At 42.8% G+C, this 26,979-nt stretch overlaps 1 protein-coding gene across 7 annotated transcripts in view; it reads right to left on the reverse strand.

Moving 5' to 3' along the window:
- LOC140494241 (uncharacterized) overlaps window positions 1-26,979 on the reverse strand; it is a 63,340-nt gene that overhangs the window by 27,178 nt on the left and 9,183 nt on the right. For 6 of the 7 annotated variants that reach the window (XM_072593506.1, XM_072593497.1, XM_072593487.1 and 3 more), the window contains exons 2-3: window positions 6,779-7,162; window positions 2,332-2,682 (exon numbers count right to left, since the gene is read on the reverse strand). In XM_072593506.1, coding sequence (XP_072449607.1) covers window positions 2,332-2,682; window positions 6,779-7,162 — 735 coding nt within the window. The remainder of the gene's footprint in view (window positions 1-2,331; window positions 2,683-6,778; window positions 7,163-26,979) is intronic. The other variant, XM_072593515.1, reaches the window with a different exon arrangement.

Here is a 26,979-nt window from a genome sequence, read left to right on the forward strand (position 1 = left end):
GACAAGAACAACTATCATTGGTATCCATACACACAGACAAAGAGAGACACGAATTCGACTGCAACAATGCATCCATCCTGGGACAGGCTAAACAAAGATATGCTCAGGAATTCCTAAGGGCCTGGTATTCAAACCAGAACTCCATTAACAAACATATCAATTTGGACACCATTTATCAACCTTTCAGATAAAGAACCGGAAGTGATATCACCCACCACAACAGACCAAGACAGATAAATAGAAAGCGGGACATAACACCAACATTTCGTCGGAGGCTCACTGATGATGTTACCCAGCACAGTGACAAAATGTCTGAGAACAAACCCACCAGCGCAGAGAGCAAATTTGCATCCTGATTCACAACCTGAACTACAAATCTTCTCCAAAATCTCAGATAAGTTCATGAGGTATTTGCACCACAATCAAAGCAGGTTTCTGGGAACGATGATGAAGTGAAAAAGCCACACAAAGTGCATATCAGCTTTTATCAGAATCTGACTAATAAACTCAGGAGGGAATCTGGTCAAGTTGGGGTAAGCATTCCTTATACCAAGCCTTTGTTTGGGAATCTTGACTTGTATGATCCTACCATCAAGGACTGGGTCCAGTATGTAGGAAGAATGTGTTTATTTTTTCTGGACAGATGAAAAGCAATGAGTAATTCTCCTAACAGCATGTGGAGCTTCAGCTTTTTCTGTTATTAGGAACCTAACTTTCCCTGAGGCACCAGAGACCAAAACCTTTCAAGAATTGACAGACATAGTTAAGGAATATTACAATCCCAAGTCTCCTCTAATTTTATCATTTTCACTCAGTAATCCAACAAATAGGGGAATCCGTGCCGGGTTGACTAGGTTGAGATGACTGGCAGAAGCATGTGACTGGTTTTACCATTAATGAGGTGCTCAGAGATTGGTTGGTATGTGGGATTAATGTTGCCACTATATAAAAATACTGACTAGCTAAAGCTCAGCTGGACTTCACACAGACTCTACAACTGGCTTTATTATTGGGAAATGTGGCAAGTGGAGCATATGAGTTGCTCATGGAACACAAACCTCTGTTTGGTCTGCTCAAGGAGGACAAGGCAGTGGTGCTTTTCACTTTGGGTCGCATTCAGCAATGGGCTCTAATACCAAATGCTGATAATCACCAGTTGGAATACTGTCTGGGGTACATTGGGCAGCCTCCCATTAGCAGATCCAACGCTGATAGTATCCCCATTGGAAGAATTTGGAAGAGTCTCAAAATATCTGGACTCGTTCCCAGGCACAGCTGACAATATCAGACTCTGGACACAGATGATTCAATCCTTTCAAAATGAATCAACTGGTGGTGATTGGGGAAATCAGAGGGCTGTCACAAATAGAAATGAAACATGTTTGGACCCAGACAGTAGAGAATGGTGTATTGTTATAGAGTAGACAAACAGGGGGCTGGAAGAACACAGCAAGCCAGGCAGCATCAGGAAGTGGCGAAGTCAATGTTTCGGGTGATTTCTCCACCTCCTGATGTTTCCTGGTTTGCTGTGTCCTTCCAGGTTCCTGCTTGTCAATCTTGGATTCCAGCATTAGTAGTTTTTTTTTATCTCTACCCAATATTGTTATGGGGAGCAGGGGTGATTGTCCCAAGAAAAGGTCGTTGCCTAATGCTGACTAAACTGACTAAATGTGGGCGGCACGGTGGCACAGTGGTTAGCACTGCTGCCTCACAGCGTCAGAGACCCGGGTTCAGTTCCCGCCTCAGGCGACTGACTGTGTGGAGTTTGCACATTCTCCCCGTGTCTGCGTGGGTTTCCTCCGGGTGCTCCGGTTTCCTCCCACAGTCCAAAGATGTGCAGGGTCAGGTGAATTGGCCATGCTAAATTGCCCGTAGTGTTAGTTAAGGGGTAAATGTAGGGGAATGGGTGGGCTGCGCTTCGGCGGGTCGGTGTGGACTTGTTGGGCCGAAGGGCCTGTTTCCACACTGTATGTCTAATCTAATCTAAACTCTACCAGGGTCATTGAGGAGTATCCAAAATGATGATGTCAGTGAAAGTTATGCCTGGTGGCCAGGCGTGGATGCATTAATGGGGCATTGCCCTGTGTGCCAACAAGGACAAAAATTAGTCCAGCAGCAACCCCCCTCCCCTCCCCCATACCCTTGGGAATGGCTGGATAAGGCTTAGACTCAGTTGTACACCGATTCTGCAAGTCCTGTGGAGAGAAACAGGATGAATGTTTTTGTTCAATGACTTTCACTAGAAAATTAAATCATTAAAAGTTCAGAGAATTAGTTGCACCCTCACTGTCCACCGTCTACAGAGTGAAGAATATGTGAATAGTTTCTTACCAGGTATGACCTGTAGCTGAGTCACTTGCTGGATCAGATACTGAGAATCAGGTTCTGACCTGTATTCCACCTGACACAGGTAAGTGTGATTGTCCCTCACACTCAGCTGGTTTATCCTGGTCGAGGCGTTTCCCTCCTCTGGGTTCCCGATGAGCTCGTACCGATTTCCACCGTGTCCAGTTGTCCAATTTCCCTGTGATTGGGCTGTAAATGTAACAATATGTTGGTAGGGCTCCTTCCTCATCCAGGTAACAGTGGTCAGGGTGTGGGAGTCCCAGCTCCTGAAGATACAGGGTAAAGTAACTGAATCTCCCTCTGTTCCACTCACCACTGAGACGTTTCCCTGAGCAGCTGAGGAAGGACAAACATCAGAATGGGTGAGGTCAGTGTGCAGACATTCTGGATTTGATTTGTTTCATTTTATTTCAGCTTCACAATAAAATGAGTAGTTAAGAAAGTCTTATTGTGGTGCAGCATAGTATCCCTAACACTAGACAGGGAAGTCTGGATTCAAGTCCCACCTGCTCCAGGGATTATAGAAGATTATAGAATCGCTGCAGTGCGAAAAGAGGCCATTCAGCCCATCGAGTCTGCACCAACCATCTGAAGAGCAATCCATTCAGGTGTAGAACTCCACCCAGTTCCAATAACCTCACATGGTTAATAACTGTGGTTAATTCACCTGGTCTGCACATCCCTGGACACTACGAGGCAATTTCCCATGGTCAATCCACCTCACCTGCACAGCTTTTGACTTGGGAAGCAACTGGAGCATCCAGCAGAAACCCACGCAGACATGGGGAGAATGTGTAGACTCCATACAGTCACCCAAGGCTAGAATCGAACCCAGGCCCCTCGTGCTGTGAGGCAGCAATGCCACAGGTTGATCAGAAAACTGATTTTTTTTTTAAATGAGTAGTTGAGAATTCCATTAATATTTATCATATGTTATAGAAAATATCAGCAAAACTAGCCCATTCAATCCGCTGTCCCATTCAATGTGAACATGCCCGATCACTCAGCTCAGAAACCTGTTCCCACCTTCTCTCCATGCTCTTTGATTCCTTTAGCCCTAAGAACTATACCTAACTCCTTCTTAAAACATTTAATATTTTGACCTCCCCACTTTCTGTATTTGAGATTTCCACAGCCTCACCACACCCTGAGTGGAGATTTGTTCTCCTCACCTCAGTCCGAATTGGCCTATGCCGTATCCTTAGACTGTGAGCCCTGGTTCTAAACTGTTCAGTTATCGGGAACATCTTTCTGCATTTACTCTGCCTACTCCTGTAATCTATCTTTACACGTCAGTCCTGCCACTCCAGAAGTCAGTCGATGTTGCACTCCCTCCATGGTCAGAACTTCCTTCCTCAGATAAGGAAATCAAAACTGCACTCAATGCTCCAGGTGTGCTTCCACCAAAGCTCGGTACACCTGTAGCAAGACATCCCTGCTCTTGTATTCAAATCCTTTCATTATGAAGTACAGCCTGCTGCACTGGCATACTTACTTTCAGTGACTGGTGTACAAGGACACTCAACTCTCATTGCACTTCTCCTTCCCAATCTGTCACCACTCACATAAACTGCTGTCCTGTTTTGCTACCAAAGTGGATGACCCTACATTTATCCACATGGTACTTCATCTGCCATGCATTTGCCCACTCATTCAACTTGTCCAAATCACACTAAAACAGCTCTGCATTCTCTTCACTGTTCAGCCTCCCACCCATGTCTGAAAATGTGGAGGTATGGCATGTAGTTTCCTTATCTGAATGATTAATATGTCTTGTGACGAGCTGAGGTCCATACTGAAATAACTCCAGAGAGGCAGGTATCCCATCACCAAGTCACCCTCTACTCACACGTGGAGAGTCCTTGACACTGATCCAGGTCCCTCAGAGCCAGCTCTCAGAGTGAACCTCTGACACGCCTGTTTATATCTGTCAGCCAGGGCTCCCTGATTGCGCCATATTAACAGCCTCAATCAAGGAACTCATATTCTATAAGGTCCACCTGGCTGAACTCCTTATGATCACTGCACTGATCCCCGTGGTGTCTCACTAGTCAAAGGCTGCTACTCAAAAAAAAGCCCAATGTAATCATAATTCGTTGTCTGCCAAAGGAGGTGATGGCCTAATAGAATTATTGCTAGGCCATTAATCCTGAGACCTCAGGTAATGCTCAGGGGATCTGGTTTTGATTCCTGCCATTGCAGATGGTGATATTTTAATCCAATAAAAAACTGGAATTAAGAGTTTAATGATGACCATGAAATCATTTCTTTGTACAAATTCACTGACACATTTACCACAATACAAGTTCAGAACTATTTCACTGCTTGTGAGTGCTGAGTCATGCAAATTATATGTTAGAAACTTCATTCATCGTATGTGGCATCATTTGTTTAGAAAGGATTTCACGTTCATCCTAATAACTACATAGCATTTCAGAGGACAGTTAGAATTAACTACATTGCTGTGGGTCTAGAGTCACAAGTAGGCCAGAACAGGTAAGGAAGGGAGATTTCCTTCCCTAAAAGACATCAGTGAACCTAATTGGCTTTTATGGGTGAAAGTGAGGACTGCAGATGTTGGAGATCAGAGTCTAGATTAGAGTGGTACTGGAAAAGCACAGCAGATTAGGCAGCATCCGAGCAGCAGGGGAATCAACGTTTCGGGCAAAAGCCCTTCATCAGGAATGAGGCAGGGAGCTTCTGGGGTGGAGAGATAAAAGGGAGGGTGGTGGGGCTAGGGAGAAGGTAGCTAAGAGTACAATAGGTTGGTGGAGGTGGGGTTGAAGGTGATAGGTCGGACAGGAGGGTGAAGCGGATTGGTGGGAAGGAACATTGGCAAGTAGGACAGGTCATGAGGATGGTGCTGACTTGGCAGGTTGGAACTGGGGTAAAGTGGTGGGGTGGGGAGATGAGGAAACTGGTGAAGTCCACATTGATGCCCTGGGTTTGAAGTGTTCTGAGGCAGAAGATGAGGCGTTCTTCCTCCAGGCGTCAGGTGGTCAGGGACCGGCGGTGGAGGAGGCCCAGGACAGAGTGGGAGGGGGAAGTTGAAATGTTTGGCCACGGGGCAGTGGGGCTGATTGGTGTGGGTGCCCCGGAGATGTTACCTAAAGCGCTCTGTGAGAAGGCGTCCAGTCTCCCCAGTGTAAAGGAGACCGCATTGGGAGCAATGGATACAATAAATTACATTGGTGGATGTGCAGGTGAATCTTCGATGGATGTGGAAGGCTCCTTTGGGGCCTTGGATGGAGGTGAGGGAGGAGGTGTGGGTGCAAGTTTTGCAATTTCTACGGTAACAGGGATTGGTTTTTATGACAATCGATGATAGTTTCATGGTCACTATCGCTTGATTTATTGATTTGATTTGATTTGATTTATTGTTGTCACATGTTCCAAAATACAATGAAAATTGTTGTTTTGTGTGCTCTACAGGCAGATTGTGCCATGCAAACTGCATCACGTAGCAGAACATAGTGCAGAATACATTCTTCCAGCACAGTGAGGGTGCAAGGAAAGAGACAGTGAGACCAACATTCACATTTGGAGCTCCATTCAAATGTCTGATAACAGCAGGGAAGAAGCTATTGTTGAATCTGTTCATACATGTATTGAAATGTTTACATCTTCTGCCCAATGTAACCAAAGTTGGGATTATGTTGGTTGCTTCCAGCAGCACTGAGAAGTATAGATGGGGTCAATGGATGGAAGGAGGAGAAAGTGAGGACTGCAGATGCTGGAGATCAGAGCTGAAAAGGTGTTGCTGGAAAAGCGCAGCAGGTCAGGCAGCATCCAAGGAGCAGGAGAATCGACGTTTCGGGCATGAGCCCTTCTTCAGGAATGAGGAAAGTGTGCCCAGCAGGCTAAGATAAAAGGTAGGGAGGAGGGACTTGGGGGAAGGGGGAGGGGGAGGATACCTATCGCATTTCCAATGCCCGTCCCCCAAGTCCCTCCTCCCTACCTTTTATCTTAGCCTGCTGGGCACACTTTCCTCATTCCTGAAGAAGGGCTCATGCCCGAAACGTCGATTCTCCTGCTCCTTGGATGCTGTCTGACCTGCTGTGCTTTTCCAGCAACACATTTTCAGCTCTCAATGGATGGAAGGCCAGTTTGTGTGATGGACTGGGCTGTGCTCATGACTCTCTGTAGTTTCTTGTGGTCTTGGGAAAAGCAGTTGCCATGTCATGCTTTCTGGGATGTTTTCTATGCTGCATTAATTAAAAACTAGTCAGAGTATTTGTGGAAATGCTGAATTTCCTTAGCCTGCTGAGGAAGTAAAGATATTGCTATGCTTTCTTGTCACTTGCATCAAAATGAGTAGACCAGGACAGATTGTTAGTAATTGTCACTCCCAGAAACTAGACATTCTGACCAGGTGGAGCCTGTCCCCATTGAGCTGTCAGGGCAGCGACACCATCCAAACATTGTTCCTCACCTTCCACTTCCAGATGTGTTCCTCTCCGAGTTCCAAAATTGCCGATATTGAGCTCCACACGACACCGATAGGAACCATCATCCTCCCGGCTCAGTCCCTCCATCATTATTGAGAGATCTTTGTTGCTGAGGTTCCCCACGAATCTGAATCGATTCCCACCGTCCCACTGTCTCACATTCTCACACAGCTCACCCTGGGAATGGTCTGGACCAGGATACGTACACTTAAAGATTGCACCTTTTTTATATTTTTTCCATATGACAGAGCCGGTGAGTGTGAGGTTAGTGTCAGGGTGGGTGAAGCTGCAGGGTAAGACAGCGGAGCCTCCTTCCTCAGCCCTCACTCCATCCGCGATTGTCATTGACCAACCATTAGCAGGAAAAGCTGTGAGGGAAGAGGGAGAGAGAGAGAGAATATGAACACAGCACAGGGACAGACAACAATGTTTTCAGAAAAATAAATTGTAAAACGATGGCTGAAATCTTTTGAGGAATATCATTCACTTTGGCACTGCTGTTCTCAGGCTCAGACTTCTCATCTCAGCCTCATCAGAAATACAGAGTGTACCTTAAATCAAAGCTTTCCTTTAGAGCACTGGATCTCACAAACCGCTCCACCTATTTACAGCTCTGGCCAGGGACTTAAGTTTCATTCACAAACACACTGAAAAACTTTGAGACATTTGAATGGCTTCTGAGGGTGTTTACAAATGAGTGCGCAGATGAATGTATAGCTATTGAAGTGGGTAGAGTAAATGTGTTAATGGGTCGTGTGCCATTCAGTAGGGGGGGGCGGTTGGTAGCATTACCCAGCAGCAACAAGGGTGAGATTGCAATTTGGAAATGTGAGGCTAACAGCATGATAGGAGCAACAAGGGAGCTAACATAGGGAGGAAAAAAATATTAAGGAGTGAAATGCATGATGGGAAGGTTGGGAGGGTGCAGAGGGAATTGCATGATGGAGTCCAGTCAGGTCAGGTGGAGTCAGATGTTGTCACACATCGTGAGGGAGGTTAAATAAATGATAAAAATAATCCCCAAGGGAAAAGTAACCAAAACATCATAGAATTTACCATTCAGTTTGAGAATGAGAAACTGTGCTAATGCTAAATAAGAGTACTTATATGGGTACAGGGGAGAGCTGGTTGGAGTGGATGCAGAAAGTAATTTAGCAGAAAAGCTGATTGAGAAACAATAACAGGTGTTTAAAAACATTGCTCATGACCAACAATAAAGATATCCCCAGTGAGAAAGAAGTATTCTAGAAAGCTTACTGTTGTTGTTGGCAGGTTGGATCAAGGAAACCCCAAAAGCTTTCTGTAGGCATATCAGGAATAAAAGAATGACTAGAGAAAGATAAGGGCCAATCAAGGAATGTTGTGTGTGGAGTCCGAGGAGATGGAGAAGTGCTAAATGACTATGTTTTGTCAGTTTCACACTGGAAAAAGAAAATGTTGTTGAGGAGAATACTGAGATACAGGCTACTAGACTAGGTGGCATTGACATTCACAAGGAGGAGGTGTTAGTAATTCTGGAAAGTGTGAAAATAGATAAGTCCCCTGGGTCAGATGGAATTTATCCTAGGATTCTCTGGGAAGGAGATTGCAGAGCCTTTGATTTTGATCTTTATGTCGCCATTGTCTACAGGAATAGTGCCAGAAGACTGGAGGATAGCAAATGCTGTCCCCTTGTTCAAGAAATGGAGTAGAGACAACCCTGGTAATTATAGACCAGTGAGCCTTACTTGAGTTGTTGCTAAAGTGTTTGGAAGGTTTATAAGAGATCAGATTTATAATCATCTAGAGAGGAATAAATTGATTAGGGATAGTCAACACGGATTTGTGAAGGGTAAGTCATGCCTCACAAACCTTGTTGAGTTCTTTGAGATGGTGACCAAACAGGTGGATGAGGGTAAAGCTGTTGATGTGGTGTATATGGATTTCAGTAAGGTATTTAATAAGGTTCCCCACGGTAGACTATTGTACAAAATACAGATGCATGTGATTGAGGGTGATTTAGTGGTTTGGATCAGAACCTGTCAAGCTGAAAGAAGACAGAGGGTGATGGTTGATGGGAAATATTCATCCTGGAGTTCAGTTTCTAGTGGTGTACCACAAGTATCTGTTGTGGGGCCACTGCTGTTTGTCATTTTTATAAATTATCTGGATGAGGATGTAGAAGAATGGGTTAGTAGATTTGTGGATGACACAAAGATTGGTGGAGTTGTGGACATTACTGAAGGATGTTATAGGTTACAGAGGGATTTGGATAAGCTGCAGACCTGGGCTGAGAGGTGGCAAATGGAGTTTACTGCGGAAAAGTGTGAGCTGAATCAGTTTGGAAGGAGGAACAGGAATAAAGAATAAAGGTCTAATGGTAAGATTCTTGGTCGTGTAGATGAGCAGAGAGATCTCGGTGTCATGTACATAGATTTCTGAAAGTGGCCACCCAGGTTGATCGGATTTTTAAGAAGACATATGGTGTGTTAACTTTATTAGTAGAAGTATTGAGTTTTGGTCCACAATGTCATGCTGCAGCTGTACAAAACTCAGTTGTGACTGCACTTGGAGTGTTGTGTACAGGTCTTGTCACTACATTATAGGAAGGATGTGGAAGCTTTGGAAAGGATTCAGAGGAGATTTACTCAAATGTTGCCTGGTATGGAGGGAAAGTCTTATGAGGAAAGGCTGAGGGACTTGAAGCTGGGTTTGTTAGAGAGTAGAAGGTTGAGAGGTGACTTAATCAAGACATACAAGATAAGAATTAGGTTAGATAGGGTGGACAGTGAGAGCCTTTTTCCTCGGATGGTGATGGCTAGCACAAGGGGGCATAGCTTTAAATTGAGGGGTGATAGAGAGAGGACAGATGTCAGAGATAGTTTTTTACCCAGAGATTAGTAGGGGGCATGGATCACACTGCCTGCAACCATAGTAGAATTGCTAACTTTAAGGGCATTTAAATGGCGATTGGATAGACATATGGATGAAAATGGAATAGTGTTTGATGGGCTTCAGATTGGTTTGACAGGTTGATGCAACATCGAGGGCCGAAGGGCCTGTACTGCAGTCTAATGTTCCATGTTCTATGTTAACGATGGAAGTTATGCATAATATCAAATTGAAAGAAAAAAGATCCAATGTGGCAAAGATTAATTTTAAATCTCAGGATTGGCAAAGTGTTAAAAGCCAACAAAAAATAATCAAAAGAAATATAAGGAGAGAGAAAATAAACTATGAAAGCAGGCTAGCAAGTAACATAAACACAGACAGTAAGAGCTTCTTTAAATATATAAAAAGAAAGAGAGAGCCAAAGTGAACTTCGGCCCCTTAGATGACTATGCTGGGGAAATAGTAATGGAGAACCAGGAAGTGGCAAAAGAGTAGAACATTAATCGCCACAGACAGTAACAGCATTCCAAAACTACAACAACTATGCTTAGAGAAAAATATATTTGAGAAACTGAGTCTCAAGACCTATATACCTCCTGGACCTTTTTAATTAAATTCCTTCAGAGGATGAGGATGTCACTGGCTAGGCCAGCATTTATTGCCCATCCTTAGTAGCCCAGTAGGCAGCTAAGCATTAACCACATTGCTGTGGATCTGAAGTCACATGTAGGGCATACCAGGTAAGGATGGCAGTTTCCTTCCCTAAACAACATTAGTGAACCAGATGGGTCTTTCAGACAATTAGCAATGTATTCATGTTCATAATTAGAGAATCTTCATTCCAGACTTTCTTTGCTGAATTCAAATTCCATCATCCGCCATAAGACAGTCCACCAACTAGGTAATCACCTCCTAATGGGTTGCATCCAAAACATTTTAGCTAAAGTAACTGCAGAGACAGGTACAGATAGTAATCCTTCAAGAATCTGAAGATTCTTGAACTGTCCCAGAGGTTTGGGCTACCACTAATGTAAAACATTTATACAAGGAGTGATGGAGAAAAACGATCAGGTAACCAAAGATCAGGAAGCTTAATGTCTGTTTTTGGGAATATATCAGAGTATTATGAAGTATGTAATAGTATAATATCAATAAGCAGAGTCAACATGGCTTCATGAAGGGAAAATCAGAATTTTTTAAGGAGGTAACAAGCAACATAGATAAAGGGGAAGCAGTGGATATAATATATTGGGATTTCCAAAAGACATCCATTACCAAGATAACAGATGATCCCATAATGATATACCAGCATGGGTAGAGGATTGGCTAACTAATTGAAGACAGAGAATTGATGAAGCAGTATTTTTAGAATAGCAAACTGTAACTAGTGGAGAGCCAAGGAACATAAGAACAGGAGTAGATCATTTAACCCCTTGAGTTTGCACTGCCACCCAATGTGAACATGGCTGATCTATGGCATAATTCCATATGTCTGCCATTCCTCATATCCCTTGATACCTCTGCTTAACAAAACATTATCTATCTCAGATTTAAAATTGACAACTGATCGATTGGCTACTGCCATTTGTGGAAGAGAGTTCCAAACAATTACCGTCCTTTGTCTATAGAAGTGTTTTCTATGGTCCCTCATGAACAGTCTGGCTCTAACTTTCAGATATTTCTAGAATCTCCAACCAGTGGAAACAATTTATCTTTATCTACCATGTTTTTTTTGTTAATATCTTGACATGAGAATGTTGTCCCTTAGGTCCCTTTTAAATCTTTCCCCTCTCACCTTAAACCTATGCCCTCTAGTTCTGAACTCCATTATGCTGGGGAAAAGACCTTGACTAGTCATCCTATCTATGCCCCTCATAATTTTATAAACCTCTATACGGTCACCCTTCAACCTCCAAGACTAGGGAAAACAGCCCCAAACTACTCAGCCTCTCCCGAGAGCTCAAACCCTCCAACCCTGGCAACATTCTTGGAAAGCATGGCACTGGAAAAAACATAGCAGGTCAGACAGAATCTCAGGAGCAAGCCAGTCCTGAAGAAGGGTTGTGCCAGAATCATTGATTCTCTTGCTCCTCAGATGCTGCCTGATCTGATATGCTTTTTCCAGTGCTACACTTTATCAACTCTGACTCTCCAGCATCTATAGTCCTCACTTTCTCCTAATATCCTTGTAAATCTTTTCTGAATCCTTTCAAGTTTCATAATATCTTTCCTAAGGATGTAGGTTTGCTCGCTAAGCTGGAAGGTTTATGTTCAGACGTTTCGTCACCATACTAGGTAACATCTTCAGTGAGCCTCTGGACAAAGTATTGCTGATGATTCCTGCTCCTTATTTATATGTTTCTTTGGGTTGGTGATGTCATTTCCTATGGTGATGTCTTTTCCTGTTCTTTTTCTCAGGGGTTGCTAAATCGGGTCTACGTCAATGTGTTTGTTGATAGAGTTCCGGTTGGAATGTCATGCTTCTAGGCATTCTTGTGTATGTCTCTGTTTGGCTTGTCCAAGGATGGATGTGTTGTCCCTGTGGAAGTGTGTCCTTCCTCATCTGTATGTAAGGATATCAATGGGAGAGGGTCATGTTGTTTTGTGGCTAGTTGATGTTCATGTATCCTGGTGGCTAGTTTTCTGCCTGTTTGTCCAATGTAGTGTTTGATACTGTTTTGCACGGTATTTTGTAAATGACATTAGTTTTGTTTGTTGTTTGTATAGGGTCTTTCAAGTTCATTAGCTGCTGTTTTAGTATGTTGGTGGGTTTGTGGGCTACCATGATGATAAGGGGTCTGAGTAGTCATGGGCGGCACGGTGGCACAGTGGTTAGCACTGCTGCCTCACAGCGCCAGAGACCCGGGTTCAATTCCCGACTCAGGCGACTGACTGTGTGGAGTTTGCACGTTCTCCCCGTGTCTGCGTGGGTTTCCTCCGGGTGCTCCGGTTTCCTCCCACAGTCCAAAGATGTGCAGGTCAGGTGAATTGGCCATGCTAAATTGTCCGTAGTGTTAGGTAAGGGGTAAATGTAGGGGTATGGGTGGGTTGCGCTTCGGCGGGTCGGTGTGGACTTGTTGGGCCGAAGGGCCTGTTTCCACACTGTAAAGTAATCTAATCTAGTCTGGCAGTCATTTCTAAGATGTCTTTGATATAGGGGAGAGTGGTGAGGGTTTCTACATCAACATTAACCTGGCCAAGGAAACAATGACTACACTATTAGAAGACCCAAAGACACACATACCAAACACCACCAACTTCATCAGCAAGGAGAATATGGTCAAGCTAATGGACCTATGTCTTACCACCCACTTCATCTTCAACAACAAAACCTACAGACAAACCAACAGAACACCCATGGGGTCTCTGATATCAGGGTAATGCAGAGACTCGAACAAACAGCTCTGCCAACCATCCAACCCAAACTTTAGGTCCGCTACGTGGATGACACCTTTGTCATCACGAAACGAAACAAATTAGAGGAAACCTTCAAGACCATCAATAATACCCTTACTGCCATAAAATTCACTAAAGAGGAGGAAAACAACAACAAACTGCCATTCCTAGATGTCACAGTAGAGCGAACAGCCAATGGAGATCTTCAAACCAGCGTCTACAGGAAACAACACATACAGAGCAAATATTGAATTATAGAAGCAATCACCCCAACATCCACAAATGAAGCTGCATCAGAACATTATTCCAACAAGCCACCACACACTGCAGCACAGAGGAGCTACATAGAGCAGAGGAAAATCACCTCAACAGTGTATTCAAAAAGAACAGGTACTCAATGAACACAGTCCACAGATTTCTCAGCAACAAACCTAAACAAGCAGACAAAACACATCCAGAAACCCTAGCCACTCTCCCCTACATCAAACACATCTCAGAAATGACTGCCAGACTACTCAGACCCCTTGGCATTATGGTAGCCCATGAACCGACCAACGCACTAAAGCAGCAGCTAATGAACTTGAAAGACCCCATACAGAAAACAAGCAAAACTAATGTCATTTACAAAATAGCATGCAAGAACTGTAACAAACACGACATTGGACAAACAGGCAGAAAACTAGCCACCAGGATACATGAACACCAACTAGCAACAAAACAACATGACCCTCTCCCACTAATATCCTTACATACAGATGAGGAAGGACACCACTTCGACTGGGACAACACATCCATCCAGACAGAGATATTCATGAGAATCCCTAGAAGCATGGCATTCCAACCAGAACTCTATCAACAAACACAGTGACTTGGACCGGATTTACCAACCCCTGAGAAAAAAAACAGGAAATGACATCACCATAGGAAATGACATCACCACAGAAATGACATCACCAACCCAAAGAAACCCAAACATATAAGTAGGAAGTAGGAATCATCAGCAATACTTCATCCAGAGGCTCACTGAAGATGTTACCTGGTATGGTGATGAAATGTCTGAACATAAACCTTCCTGGTCAGCAAGGAAACCTACATCCAGAACCTTAACCTGAACTACAAATCTTCTCAAACTCTCTAATATCTTTCCTATAGCCAGGAGACCAGAATTGAATGCACTATTCCAATAATCGCCTAACCAATGTCCTGTACGGCCACAATATGGCCTCCCAACCATTATGCTCAAAAAACTGACCAATGAAGGCAAGCATACCAAAGGCCTTCTTCACTATCCTGTCTACCTGTGACTCTACTTTCAAGGAACTATGAACCTGCACTCTAAGGTGTCTTTGTTGAATAACACTTCCAAAGACTTTACCATTAAATGTAAAAGTCCTGTCCTGATTTGTCTTTCAAAAATGCAGCACCTCACATTTACCTAAATTAAACTCCATCTGCTACCTCTCTGCACTCCAGATCAAGGTCCTGTTGTACTCTGAGGTAACCTTCTTGGATGTCCACTATACGTCCAATTTTGTTGCCCATAGAATCATAGAATCCTATAGTGTAGAAACAGACCATTCAGTGCAAAAAGCCCACACCGACTCTCCAAAGAGCATCACAAGCAGATTAACCCCCCCCCCACCTACAACCCTGCATTTCCCACAGTTAATCCACCTAACCTACACATCCTTGGACACTACAGGGCAATTTAGCCTGGCCAATCCACCCAACCTGCACATCTTTGGACAGTGGGAAGAAACCCGAGCACCCAGAGGAAACCCACACAGACACAGGGAGAATGTGCAAACTCAACACAGACAATCGCCCAAGGCTGGAATTGAACCCAGTTCCCTGGTGTTGTGAGGCAACAGTGCTAACCACTGAGCCACCCTGACACCCCAGCATGCTTCCTCATCATTCCTCCTATATTCATATCCAAATCATTTATGTAAATGACAAAAAGCAATGGACCCAGTATCAATCCTCGAGGCACACGACTGGTCACAGGCCTCCAGTCTGAAAAGCAACCCTCCACCACCACCCTCTATCTCCTACCTTTGAGCCAGTTATGTATCCAAATGGTAAGTTCTCCCTGTGTTTGATGTGATCTAACCTTGTTAAGTAGTCTACCATGCAGAACCTTATCGAAAGCCTTACTGAAGTCCATATAGATCGTATCTCCTCTCTGCCCTCCTCTTCATTACTTCTTCGAAAAATCTCAATTAAGTTCATGAGACATGATTTCCTATGTGACTGTCCCTAATCAGTTTTTGCCTTTCGAAATACATGTAAATTCTGTCCATCAGGATCCCTCCAACAACTTGCCCACCATTGATAATAGGCTCACTGGTCTACAGTTCTTAGCTTTTCCTTACCATTTTTCTTAAATAGTGGTACCACGTTAGCCAAACTCCAGTGTTCCGACACTTCATTGGGGCTATCGATAATAGAAATATTTCAGCAAGGGGACCAGTAATCACTTCCCTCGCTTCCCACAGAGTTCTAGGGTACACCTGATCAGGTCCTGGAAATTTATTCACTTTTATGCATTTTAAGACATTCAGCATCTCCTCCTCTGTACTACAGACATTTGTACCCATAACATAGGCCTTTTATCACCACCAACATAGTTCAGCATTTTGGAAAAATAAAGTGCTTTGAAAAAAATCATCACCCAATGTGGGACCCCAGGCATCTTGGATTAAGATCTTCATTATCTGTCAAATGAACAAACCTGCGCTATGCCGAAATTAGGATTTATACAGAAACATAGAAACTAAGAGAGTAGGCCATTTGGCCCTTCAAACCTGCTTATCATTGAATATGATCATAGCTAATGCTCTATTTCACTTCTATCTTCCTGCTTTCTCCCCATATCACTTAGTACTTTTAAAGCCCCCAAAAAAAGTATTTCTTTCTTGATTTTATACAGTGTCTTGTGGTGGAGAATTCTACAGATTCACTACTCTTTGAGTGAAGAAGTGCTTTCTCAGCTTAGTTCAAATTGGTCTACGCCGTATCCCAAGACCGTGTCCCCTTGTCTACATTTATTTTGGCAGTGGTCTAAGCATCAGAAGTCAATATTCAAGAGAAATTGCAAGAATATTTGAGAGACAGATGGCACAAGAGTATGAAATAAATGGGATCAGAGAAAGAATAAAAATAATAAAGACAAGGTTCCTGTCTGTGTAATTGAATGCATGGATTGTAGTAAATAAGATCAGTGAATAACCATTGCAGATATCCATGTGGAAATGTGATGTCGTGGTGAATACAGAGTCCTGGTTCAAAGATGAGGCAGAACAAAGTATTAAATATTCTTCAATAGAATACGTCCAGGAAAGATCAAGTTAGGGAAGTTATGAAAACAGGAGGTGTGGGCAGTATTGATCAAGGAAAACATTGCAGCACTAGAAAGAGATGATGTCGCAGAGAGGTCAAGGAAAAAAATTGACTTAGCTCGAACCAATGAACAAAAACATGCAATTACATCGTTCAATGTAATTTATCAGCGACCAACTCGTAGGAAAATTGCAGAGGTACACACTTGTAAGGAAATTGCGGAAGAGTGCAAGAATTCTAGGATTATAGTAACGGTGAGGGACCTAATATTCAAATATAAACTGACATGTATACAGGGGAGAAAGGTTAGGAATTCCCTTAGGGCTTTCAGAAGAATTTTCTACATTGGTATATGTTTAATCCAATAAGAAAACAGGCATTGCTGAACTAGTTCTTGAGATTGAGGTGGATTAGGTGAATCAGGAAACAGTTGGAAACATTTCAAAAATAGTGGTTATTATTTAGTAGGGTTTAGGTTAGATATGAAAAGGTCTGAGAAGCAAGTAATTCTGATTAAGAGTAACCAGTTGGGGGATGTAAACTAATGAAGTGAAATCAATCTGGTCTACATAAAGTGCATTTAAAGATTGGTAAACTAAACTGTAACTAACAACAGGCCAGCTTTCAACGAGAAGGTAACTTAAGTACAGTCAAGATAAGTTCTCTTGAGGGGAAATGTTTGGACAAATAAATGCAGAGCTCTTTGGATAGAGAAAGAGGTACAAGATTGGCGAAAGCATCAAGAGTCAGAGAATGCCGATTTAAGGTGGCTGCCAAAAAAAAAGATTAGAGATTAGAGTACTTACAGTGTGGAAACAGGCCCTTTGGCCCAACAAGTTCACACCGACCCTGCGAAGAGCAATACACCCAGACCCATTCCCCAACATTTCCCTTTCACCAAACACTACGGGTAATTTAGCATGGCCAACTCACCTAACCTGCACATTTTTGGACTGTGGGAGAAAACCGGAGCACCCAGAGGAAACCCACGCGGACACGAGGAGAATGTGCAAACTCCACACAGACAGTTGCCTGAGGCAGGAATTGAACCCAGGTCTCTGGCACTGTGAAGCAGCAGTGCTAACCACCGTGCCACCCATTAAAAGATAAAGAAAAAAATGATCCAATGAATAGCTAACATTTTGAACGCATGATTTGGAGATGCTGGTGTTAGACTGGGGTTTACCAAGTTAAAAATCACACAACACCAGGTTAAAGTCCAACAGGTTTATTTGGAAGCACTAGCTTTCAGAGTGCTACTCCTTCATCAGGTGGTTGTGAAATGTTGATAGGTTAATCATTGATTTTACGCATTTAGTCTTTTACATATGGTTGAAATCCTTTATCTTCTGTTTCCCCTTGATGGACATTAAACATTACCAAGGGTAATAGATGAACTGAAGGGAATTTATATGAGGCAGGAAATGGCATTGGAGAGACTGTTAGGTCTGAAGGCTGATAAGTCCCCGGGACCTGATGGTCTGCATCCCAGGGTAATGAAGGAGGTAGCTCTCGAAATCGGGGATGTATTGGTAATCATTTTCCAATGTTCTATAGATTCAGGGTCAGACTACCTGCATATTGGAGGGTGGCTAATGTTGTCCCACTTTTCAAGAAAGGAGGGAGAGAGAAAACAGGGAATTATAGACCAGTTAGCCTGACGTCAGTCGTGGGCAAGATGCTGGAGTCAATTATAAAAGATGAAACTACAACACATCTGGATAGCAGTAACAGGATAGGCCAGAGTCAGCATGGATTTATGAAGGGGAAATCATGCTTGACTAATCTTCTGGAATTTTGTGAACTATGAAGATGGACAAGGGAGAGCCAGTGGATGTAGTGTATCTGGACTTTCAGAAAGTCTTTGATAAAGGCCCACATAGGAGATTAGAGAGCAAAGTTAGGGCACATGGTATTGGGGGCAAAATACTGACTTGGACTGAAAATTGGCTGGCTGGCAGGAAGCAAAGAGTAGTGATAAACGGGTCCCTTTTGGAATGGCAGACAGTGATCAGTGGGGTACCACAAGGTTCGGTGCTGGGACCGCAACTGTTTACAATATACATTAATGATATAGATGAAGGTATTAAAAGTAATATTAGCAAATTTGCTGATGACATAAAGCTGGATGGCAGGGTGAAATGTGAGGAGGATGCTATGAGAATACAGGGTGACTTGGACAGGCTAGGTGAGTGGACAGATGTATGGCAGATGAAATTTAATGTGGATAAATGTGTGGTTATCCACTTTGGTGGCAAGAACAGGAAGGTAGATTACTATCTAAATGCAGTCAAGTTAGATAAAGGGGAAGTACAACGAGATCTAGGTGTTCTTGTACATCAGTCAATGAAAGCAAGCATGCAGGTACAGCAGGCAGTGAAGAAAGCTAATAGCATGCTGGCCTTCATAACAAGAGGGATTGAGTATAGGAGCAAAGAGGTCCTTCAGCTGTACAGGGCCCTGGTGAGACCGCACCTGAAGTATCGTGTGCAGTTTTGATCTCCAAATTTGAGGAAGGACATTCTGGCTATTGAGGGAGTGCAGGGTAGGTTCATGAGGTCAAATCCCGGAATGGCAGGACTATCATATGTTGAAAGATTGGAGCGACTGGGCTTGCATAGACTTGAGTTTAGAAGGAGAAGTGGGGATCTGATTGAGACATATAAGGTTATTAAAGGATTGGACACACTGGAGGCAGAAAGCATATTTACGCTGATAGGTAAGTCCAGAACCAGAGGACACTGTGTAAAAATAAGGGACAGGCCATTTAGAACAGAATTGAGGAAAAACTTCTTCACCCAGAGAGTGGTGGGTGTATGGAATGCTCTGCCCCGGAGGGTAGTGGAGGCCAAGTCCACTTTCAAGGAAGAGATGGATAGAGCTCTTAAAGATAGTGGAATCAAGGATTATGGGGATAAGGCAGGAATAGGATACTGATTGAGGATGATCAGCCATAATCATAATGAATGGTGGTGCTGGCTCAAAGGGCAGAATGGCCTACTCCTGCACCTATTGTCTATTGTCTACCATCAAAGGGAAACAGAAGATAAAGCATTTCAACCATATGTAAGAGACTAGATAGCCAAAATCAATGATTAAATTATCAACATTTCACAATCTACTTTTCATAAAAACTCAGGGAGACTTTAATCGTTTATCTTCCTTTTTGATTCACTTGTTATTCCTAAGTTGTATTTAAGTATATTGCATTATTAATTCTTTTTCAAATTTAGTAATTAATAAATTCACTTTTTTAAATTAAGAAAACTTTGTTAAATTGGCCTCTTTGAGAGTATAAATTAATTAAATCGGGGATAGGGGAAAGGTATCTACAAGAGATGGATTTTCTTCAATTAACCTATTGAAACCAACTGAGGAGGCAGTGAATAAGGAAGAGCAGCCAGTTCATCCCTCCTCACCCAGGATGTTAAGGAGTATCCTTCCAGTACTGTAATAACTAGGGATATGTCACCTGGGGTCTGATCGTAAAAGATTTGAGGTTCTGATCATGAATCCACAGATTAAATAAAAGAATTAGACTGGGTAAATTGTCATGTTAAAACTCCAAAAGGCTTTCTTGAGTTTGTGTTGCCACGGTATAGATTTCAATGCTGGAGCATTACTTGCAGAATTAGGGGATGTTACACATGAGGATTCAAATGATCTGCCAAGGCATTTTTTGCCTGGGATCTGACTTGTGGATTAAAAGCATCAGCTGAGGTATAACATTTGGTAGCAGCACAACAAGCTAACACATTGTTAAAAACACTAGCTCGCACTGACGCTGAGGCAGAAACAGTCCCTGAATACCACTACATTATAAATGAGGTGCTGCTGAGGAAAGGAAACCAGCCCCTCATTGACTTTCAGACAAGGAATGGACAGTGATCCAACAGGAGGTCATGCTTTCAAGGTGGCCGAAAGCACCAGCTAGCATACGTGAATCTGATAGCTGGGCATGTCAGTATGTGCAAAGCCCTAGCCCACATCAACCAGCATTTGTGCTGGCCAGAGCTCCGCAAAGCAAGGTTTTTTGCAGAATTTGTCACATGTGCAAGATTGTGATTAAGCCCCAACCTACATTTCTGATTCTCATGCCAAGTTTTGGGAACCATTTAGTAAGGTGTTAATGCACTGTGTGGGACTGATTCCCAAAACAAAAAAGGATTATCAATACATTCTCATCATTATGGATGTGGCTATCCTTCTCCGAAAGATTGTTTCCCTGAAAATCATATCTGCCAAAATAATAGCAAGAATGTTGGTCCAGTCCTTTTCCCAAGTGTGGCCTACCCATCAAGATCCAGTCAGATCAGAGCTCACATTTCATGTTCAAAATATTCCAGAATGGTTTGAAAACATAGAAGATAACTTGTGTCTGATCCAGTGGAGGTCTTCAGCATGTTACCTTCAGAGGAACTCCTGAGAATGGCTGTCACCAAACTATCTCCCAAACACTGAAGAAACAAAAATCAGATAAACACACCAGGAGCCCAAACCTTTCAGCCAGAAGACTATGTGTTAATGCTCCTACCAACACCAGATTAATCCTTAAAGGCCTAACTCAGTGGCCTGGGTGGAGTAGCAATAAAGCTCAGGGAAATGAATTGTTGGATTGAGACCCCAGATCATAGAAAAGTGCAAAAACTGTATCATGTCAACATGCTAAAGCAACACAACCAGCAAGCAGATAATGTCACTGACCTAGCAACCAAGGGTAGAAGCAGGGATAAATTAGAGACCCCGCGGAACCATCTACTACAGTAGAGAAATACCGGCAAATCTAGACTCTTTATTCACCCACTTCAGAGCAGAATAACTTAAAACTGAGATAAGGAGGCATTTCCTCTCTCAGTGGGTTATGAGTCTTTGGAATTCCTTAACCATAGAGAGCTGTGGGGAGCAGGGTACTTGCATATGTCTAAGGCTGAGACAGATAGCTTCTTGAACAGTAAAGGAATTGAAGGTTGTGGGGAAAATGCAGGAAAGTGGATGTGAATAATGACAGATCAGCCAGGATTGTATTGAATGGCAGAGCAGGCTCAAGGGGCTGATCAGTCTATTGCCATTCCTGTTTCTGATGGTTTTATGGTCTGAAAACTATTTGTCCAGAACTTAGAGGGAACCGATTAGAACCGAAAAGATAGCATTGATTAGAGCTAAGAATATTAACGTGTGTGTGTATTGTTTTATGTATTTGATTCTTTCATCCATTGCAATAAAATGAAATAGAACATATGGGCGGGTGGTTTTGTGAGAGGTGAGGGGGTGGGTTGGTCAGGGTTGAAATGCAATAACAATGGATGAGAACCCAAAGTAGGGTGGACATTTTTAAAACTTTTAATCCCCAGTGTATTTCAATTTTTTTAAAGAGGTCTACAAGAAAGTTTAGAGCAAATATAAATTCAGTGACTGTCCTGTATCATGACTCACTCAGGTAATGCACTGTAAATCAAGCCCTGCTATTCTCTGAGTGGTCACAACATTTAAAGTTTTTCAAAGAAATTTGTGAAGTCCCCAACCGACCCAATCTTCAGACTCAGTTGGATAAATATCACGGACCAGGTTTCTGAACTTCCCAGGTAATCACTACTTATCACAGGCCATTAGATTCTAGCTACTGGCAAAACAATTAAACTAAGTGAAATAAACGCTGTAAGTTACAACTGTAAATCCCACATAAACTCCCCCTCACATACACATACATACAGATAGACAATGATAAACAGGAAATAAAAAAGCATGGGCAGAGGGAAAACAGCTCCATAAATTTTTTGTTCACAAATGTTTTGGGTTGGTTCTTGCTAATATGAAAGTTTCTCCTTGTCCTTATTTTATTCTGGATCATTCCAATGGCTTACAAGAGGGACAGGGTGGCTGGTTCACATATAAAAGGTCTCTAACTTTTCCAATTCAAGGTCACAGTTTGCACTAACTGCTGAAGGAAAGATAAGCTGGTGATCCTCTGATTTAAAGTGACTTATTGCAGGGAACTAAGAGAGAGTTTCTGACTGCTGCAGACCTGCTGGTTTCTTTCCTGAGCTGAACCAGCTTCTCTCTGTCTCACTCCAAGCTGTTCAGTTCCCTGACAACCAATCATCTTGCCGTTGTCAAGCGCAGCACTTTTGCCATTGATAATTGGTCCAATCAGTTTCACCTATAAACAGCACCCCCAGCTGCAGTTCATCTTCATATTGCTGAAACCTGCAGCTACACAACCAGAGTTCACAATACATATCAAAATATGGATTGACTGACTTATTGTCACAGGTACCAAGATATAGTGAAAAATGTTTTACGAGCTATAGGTGCTCATACTATACGAAGTGCATCAGGGTAGCAGAACAGAGTGCAGAATACAGTGTGACAGCCACAGAGACATAGATCAACATTAACATTTTTAAGAGTTCCATTCCAGCGAGGAAGAAGATATTCTTGAATCTGTTCATGTGTGTATTCAAATTTTTATAACTTCTGCCTGACGGAAGAAGAGTGTGGAAGAGAGAATAACCAGTCTGTGAGGGGTCTATGATTATATTAGTTGCCTTCTCAAGGCAGTGGGAGGTATAGGTGGAGTCAATGAATGGAGGGTTGGTTTCTGAATGAGTCTCTGTAGTCTTTTGCAGTGTTGGGAAGAACAGTTGCCATACCATACAGTAATGCATTCAGATAGATTGCTTTCTATTGTGCGTCTATAGAAATTGGTTAGAGTCCTTGTGGACTGCTGAATTTCCTTTGTTTTCTGAGAAAGTTGAGACATTGTACTGCTTTCTTGGCATGCAGCCATCTTTGTACATCCCTGGGTTTCAAATAGATCTTTCCTCTGTCAATTCACATTATTAACAAGTAAAACAATTAAAAGAAATAGCCTTTGACCAGTGTGGGATCTGTGGAATGTTACACCTGCAGATTGTCAGGGAAACTTCAAACAAGGAGAGAAAGATAACAAGAAGAGAGAATGAAGAAGGTAACTAATTCCCTTCTGTCAGCAGAAAGCCGCCTCTTGCATATTGCCTTACCAAGAATACACATAAAAGGGGGCTAATAATCAATTGTAACTTTGATCTGTTTGTAATAGTGAAGAAAGATGTGGGGTTCATGTGTACTAGCCTGGATTCAGGCTGGTGTGGCATAAAGATCACAATCAAATGACCGCCCACTAATCATCCCCCTTTTTCAGGTGAAAGGGATCACCCACACTGTGTGCTGAAAATCATCCAACCAAAAAGTGAGTTTGAAGGGAAAAAAAACAAGAAAAGTTTGAGTTCTAGGGAGAGGTGGAATAGGCTGAAGCTTGTTTCCCCTGGAGCAGCAGAGTCTGAGAGGTGACCTTACAGAATTTCACAAAATCGTCAGGAACTTGGATGGGGTGAATAGCAAAAGTCTATTCCCTAAGGGAGGGGCAGTCCAAACATTGAGGACATGGGTTTAAGGTGAGAGGGGAAAGATTTAAAAAGGATCTGAGGGGCAACGTTTCTAATCAGAAGATGGTGCATGTATGGAACAAGCTGCCAGAGGAAGTGGTGGACGCTTATACAATTGCAACAATTATAAAGAATCTGGATGGGTGTAGGAACGGTTGAGAGGGATATGGGCCAAATGCTGGCAAACAGGATTTGGTCAGATTGGGATATCTGGTTGGCACAGACAAGTTAGACTGAAGGGTCTTTTTCTGTGCTGTATGAATCTCTGACTCTATGACCCTCTCACTCTGAGTGCTGTCAATTAAATACCATCAACAGGAAACAGGGCTAAAAAATTTCAACTTATCTGCAAAAGCTAAGAGCCCTGAAATTAACTGTTCATTTACTAGCATTCAATGAATGAACCAGGAGAATGATCTTTGGACTATTGAGAGAGGAGGTGATGGTCAAGTGGTATCATTGAATGTAGAATGTGGAACATAGAACATTACAGCGCAGTAATGTTCGATTTTGCGGCAACCTGTGAAACCAATCTGAAACCCACCTAACCTACACTACTCCATCTTCATCCATATACCTATCCAATGACCATTTAAATACCCTTCAAGTTGGTGAGTCTACCAGTATTGCAGGCAGGGCATTCCACACCCCTACTATTTTCTGAGTAAAGAAACTACCTCTAACATCTGACCTATATCTATCACCCCCTCAATTTAAAGCTATGTCCCCTCATGCTAGCCTTCGCCATCTGAGGAAAAAGGCTCTCGCTGTCCACCCGATCTAATCCTCTGATTATCTTGTATTTCTCAATTAAGTCACCTCTCAACCTTCTTCTATCTAAAGAAAACAGCCTTAAGTCCCTCAGCCTTTCCTCATAAAACCTTCTCTCCATACCAGGCAACATTCCAGTAAATCTCCTCTGAACTCTTTCCAAAGCTTCCACATCCTTCCTACAATGTGGTGACCAGAACTGCACGCAATACTCCAAGTGCAACCGCACCAGAGTTTTGTACAGCTGTAACATGACCTCATGGCTTTGAAACTCAATCCCTCTATCAGTAAAAGCCAATATTCCGTATGCCTTCTTAACAACCCTATCAATCTGGGTGGCAACTTTCAGGGATCTATGTATCTGGGCACCGAGATGTCTCTGCTCATCTACAATACCAAGAATCTTACCATTAGTTCAGTATTGTGTACTCCTGTTGCTCCTTCCAAAGTGAATCACCTCACACATCTTCTGCATTCAACTCCACTTACCACCTCTCAGCCCAGCTCTGCAGCTTATCTATATTTTCCTGTAACCTGCAACATCCGTAGGCACTATCCACAACTCCACCGACCTTAGCCTCATCTGCAAATTTACTAACACATCCTTCTCTGCCTTCATCCAGGTCACTTATAAAAATGACAAACAGCAGTGGCCCCAAAACAGATCCCTGCGGTACACCACTAGTAACTGAACTCCAAGATGAACATCTCTCATTAACCACCCACACTGTCTTCTTTCAGCTGCCAAATCACCCTCAATCCCATGCCTCCGTATTTTCTGCAATAGCCTACCATGGGGAACTTTATCACACGCCTTACTGAAATCCATATATACCCCATCAACCGCTTTACCCTCATCCACCTGTTTGGTCACCTTCTCAAAGAACACATGACCTACCCTTCACAAAACTGTGTTGACTATCCCTAATCAACTTATTGCTCAAATATTAATCCAGAAACTCGGGTTGAAATCCTGTCATGGTGGAAGTTGAATTCAGTTTCAATTAACAAATTACTGATGATAATGAAACCATTGTTATGAGTCAGAAAAATCCAACTGGCTCATTAATATCCTTTAGGGAAGGAAATCTGCCATTCTTATCTGGTCAGCCCTACGTGTGACTCTAGCTCCACAGCAATGTAGCTTTCAACTGCCCATTGAAATAGCTCAGTTCACGGGCAGCTGAGGCCAATCAATAAACGCTGACCAATCATGTCCCATTAGTAAATAAGAACAAACCTTCATTTGGTCTCATTTCTTATTCATAAACTGTATGCTATGTTATTAATTCTTTTCACATTTAATAACTAATAAATTAATCCTTTTTATTAACTCAAGAAAGCCCTTGTTAAATGACTCCTTTTAAGACGCATCTCTACAAGATGCAATGCAGTAATCTAGCAAGGTTCCTCCAAAAGCACATTAAAATAAAAGGTATGATAAAGGTCATGAGTTGGAGATTAGATTAGATTCCATACAGTGTGGAAACAGGCCCTTCGGTCCAACAAGTCCACACCGACCCTCCGAAGAGCAACCCACCCAGACCCATTCCCCTACCCTGTATTTACCCCTGACACTGTGGGCAATTTAGCATGGCCAATCCACCTGACCTGCACATCTTTGGACTGTGGGAGGAAACCGGAGCACCCGGAGGAAACCCACACAGACACGGGGAGAATGTGCAAAATCCACACCGACAGTTGCTCAAGGCTGGAATCGAACCCGGGTCCCTGGCGTTGTGAGGCAGCAGTGCTATCCACTGAGCCACCGTACTGGCCCCAGTGTTGGAGGGGTGTACAAAGTTAAAAATCACACAACACCAGGTTATATAACAGGTTTAATTGAAGCACTAGCTTTCGGAGGGCTGCTTCTTCATCAGGTAGTTGTCTGTGTCTCTTTAATCATGCAATATATCATGAAAACAAAAGCACAAGGACTGAGAAGGAAACCTGGGTGAATCTGATGATAAATCAGGCATAAAATGGAAAAAAGTAAAACAAAATGATTAAATAAGGAGAGAAACAGCCAGAAATTAGTCACAACAATATTTACAATTATTACAATCAGCAAATTATATAATCCTTGCAGTGTGGAAACAGGCCAGTCAGTCCACTGAGTCCACACTGACCTTCCAAAGGACATCCCATCCAGACCCACTCTCTACCCTAACCCTGTAACCCTGCATTCCCCATGGTTAATCCACCTAACCTGCACATCCTTGGACTGTGAGGAGAAAGTGAGGACTGCAGATGCTGGAGATCAGAGCTGAAAATGTGTTGCTGGAAAAGCGCAGCAGGTCAGGCAGCATCCAAGGAGCAGGAGAATCAATGTTTCGGGCATGAGCCTTTCATTCCTGAAGAAGGGCTCATGCCCAAAACGT

This window comes from Chiloscyllium punctatum, chromosome 2, assembly GCF_047496795.1.
Source record: "Chiloscyllium punctatum isolate Juve2018m chromosome 2, sChiPun1.3, whole genome shotgun sequence".
Taxonomy (NCBI): domain Eukaryota; kingdom Metazoa; phylum Chordata; class Chondrichthyes; order Orectolobiformes; family Hemiscylliidae; genus Chiloscyllium; species Chiloscyllium punctatum.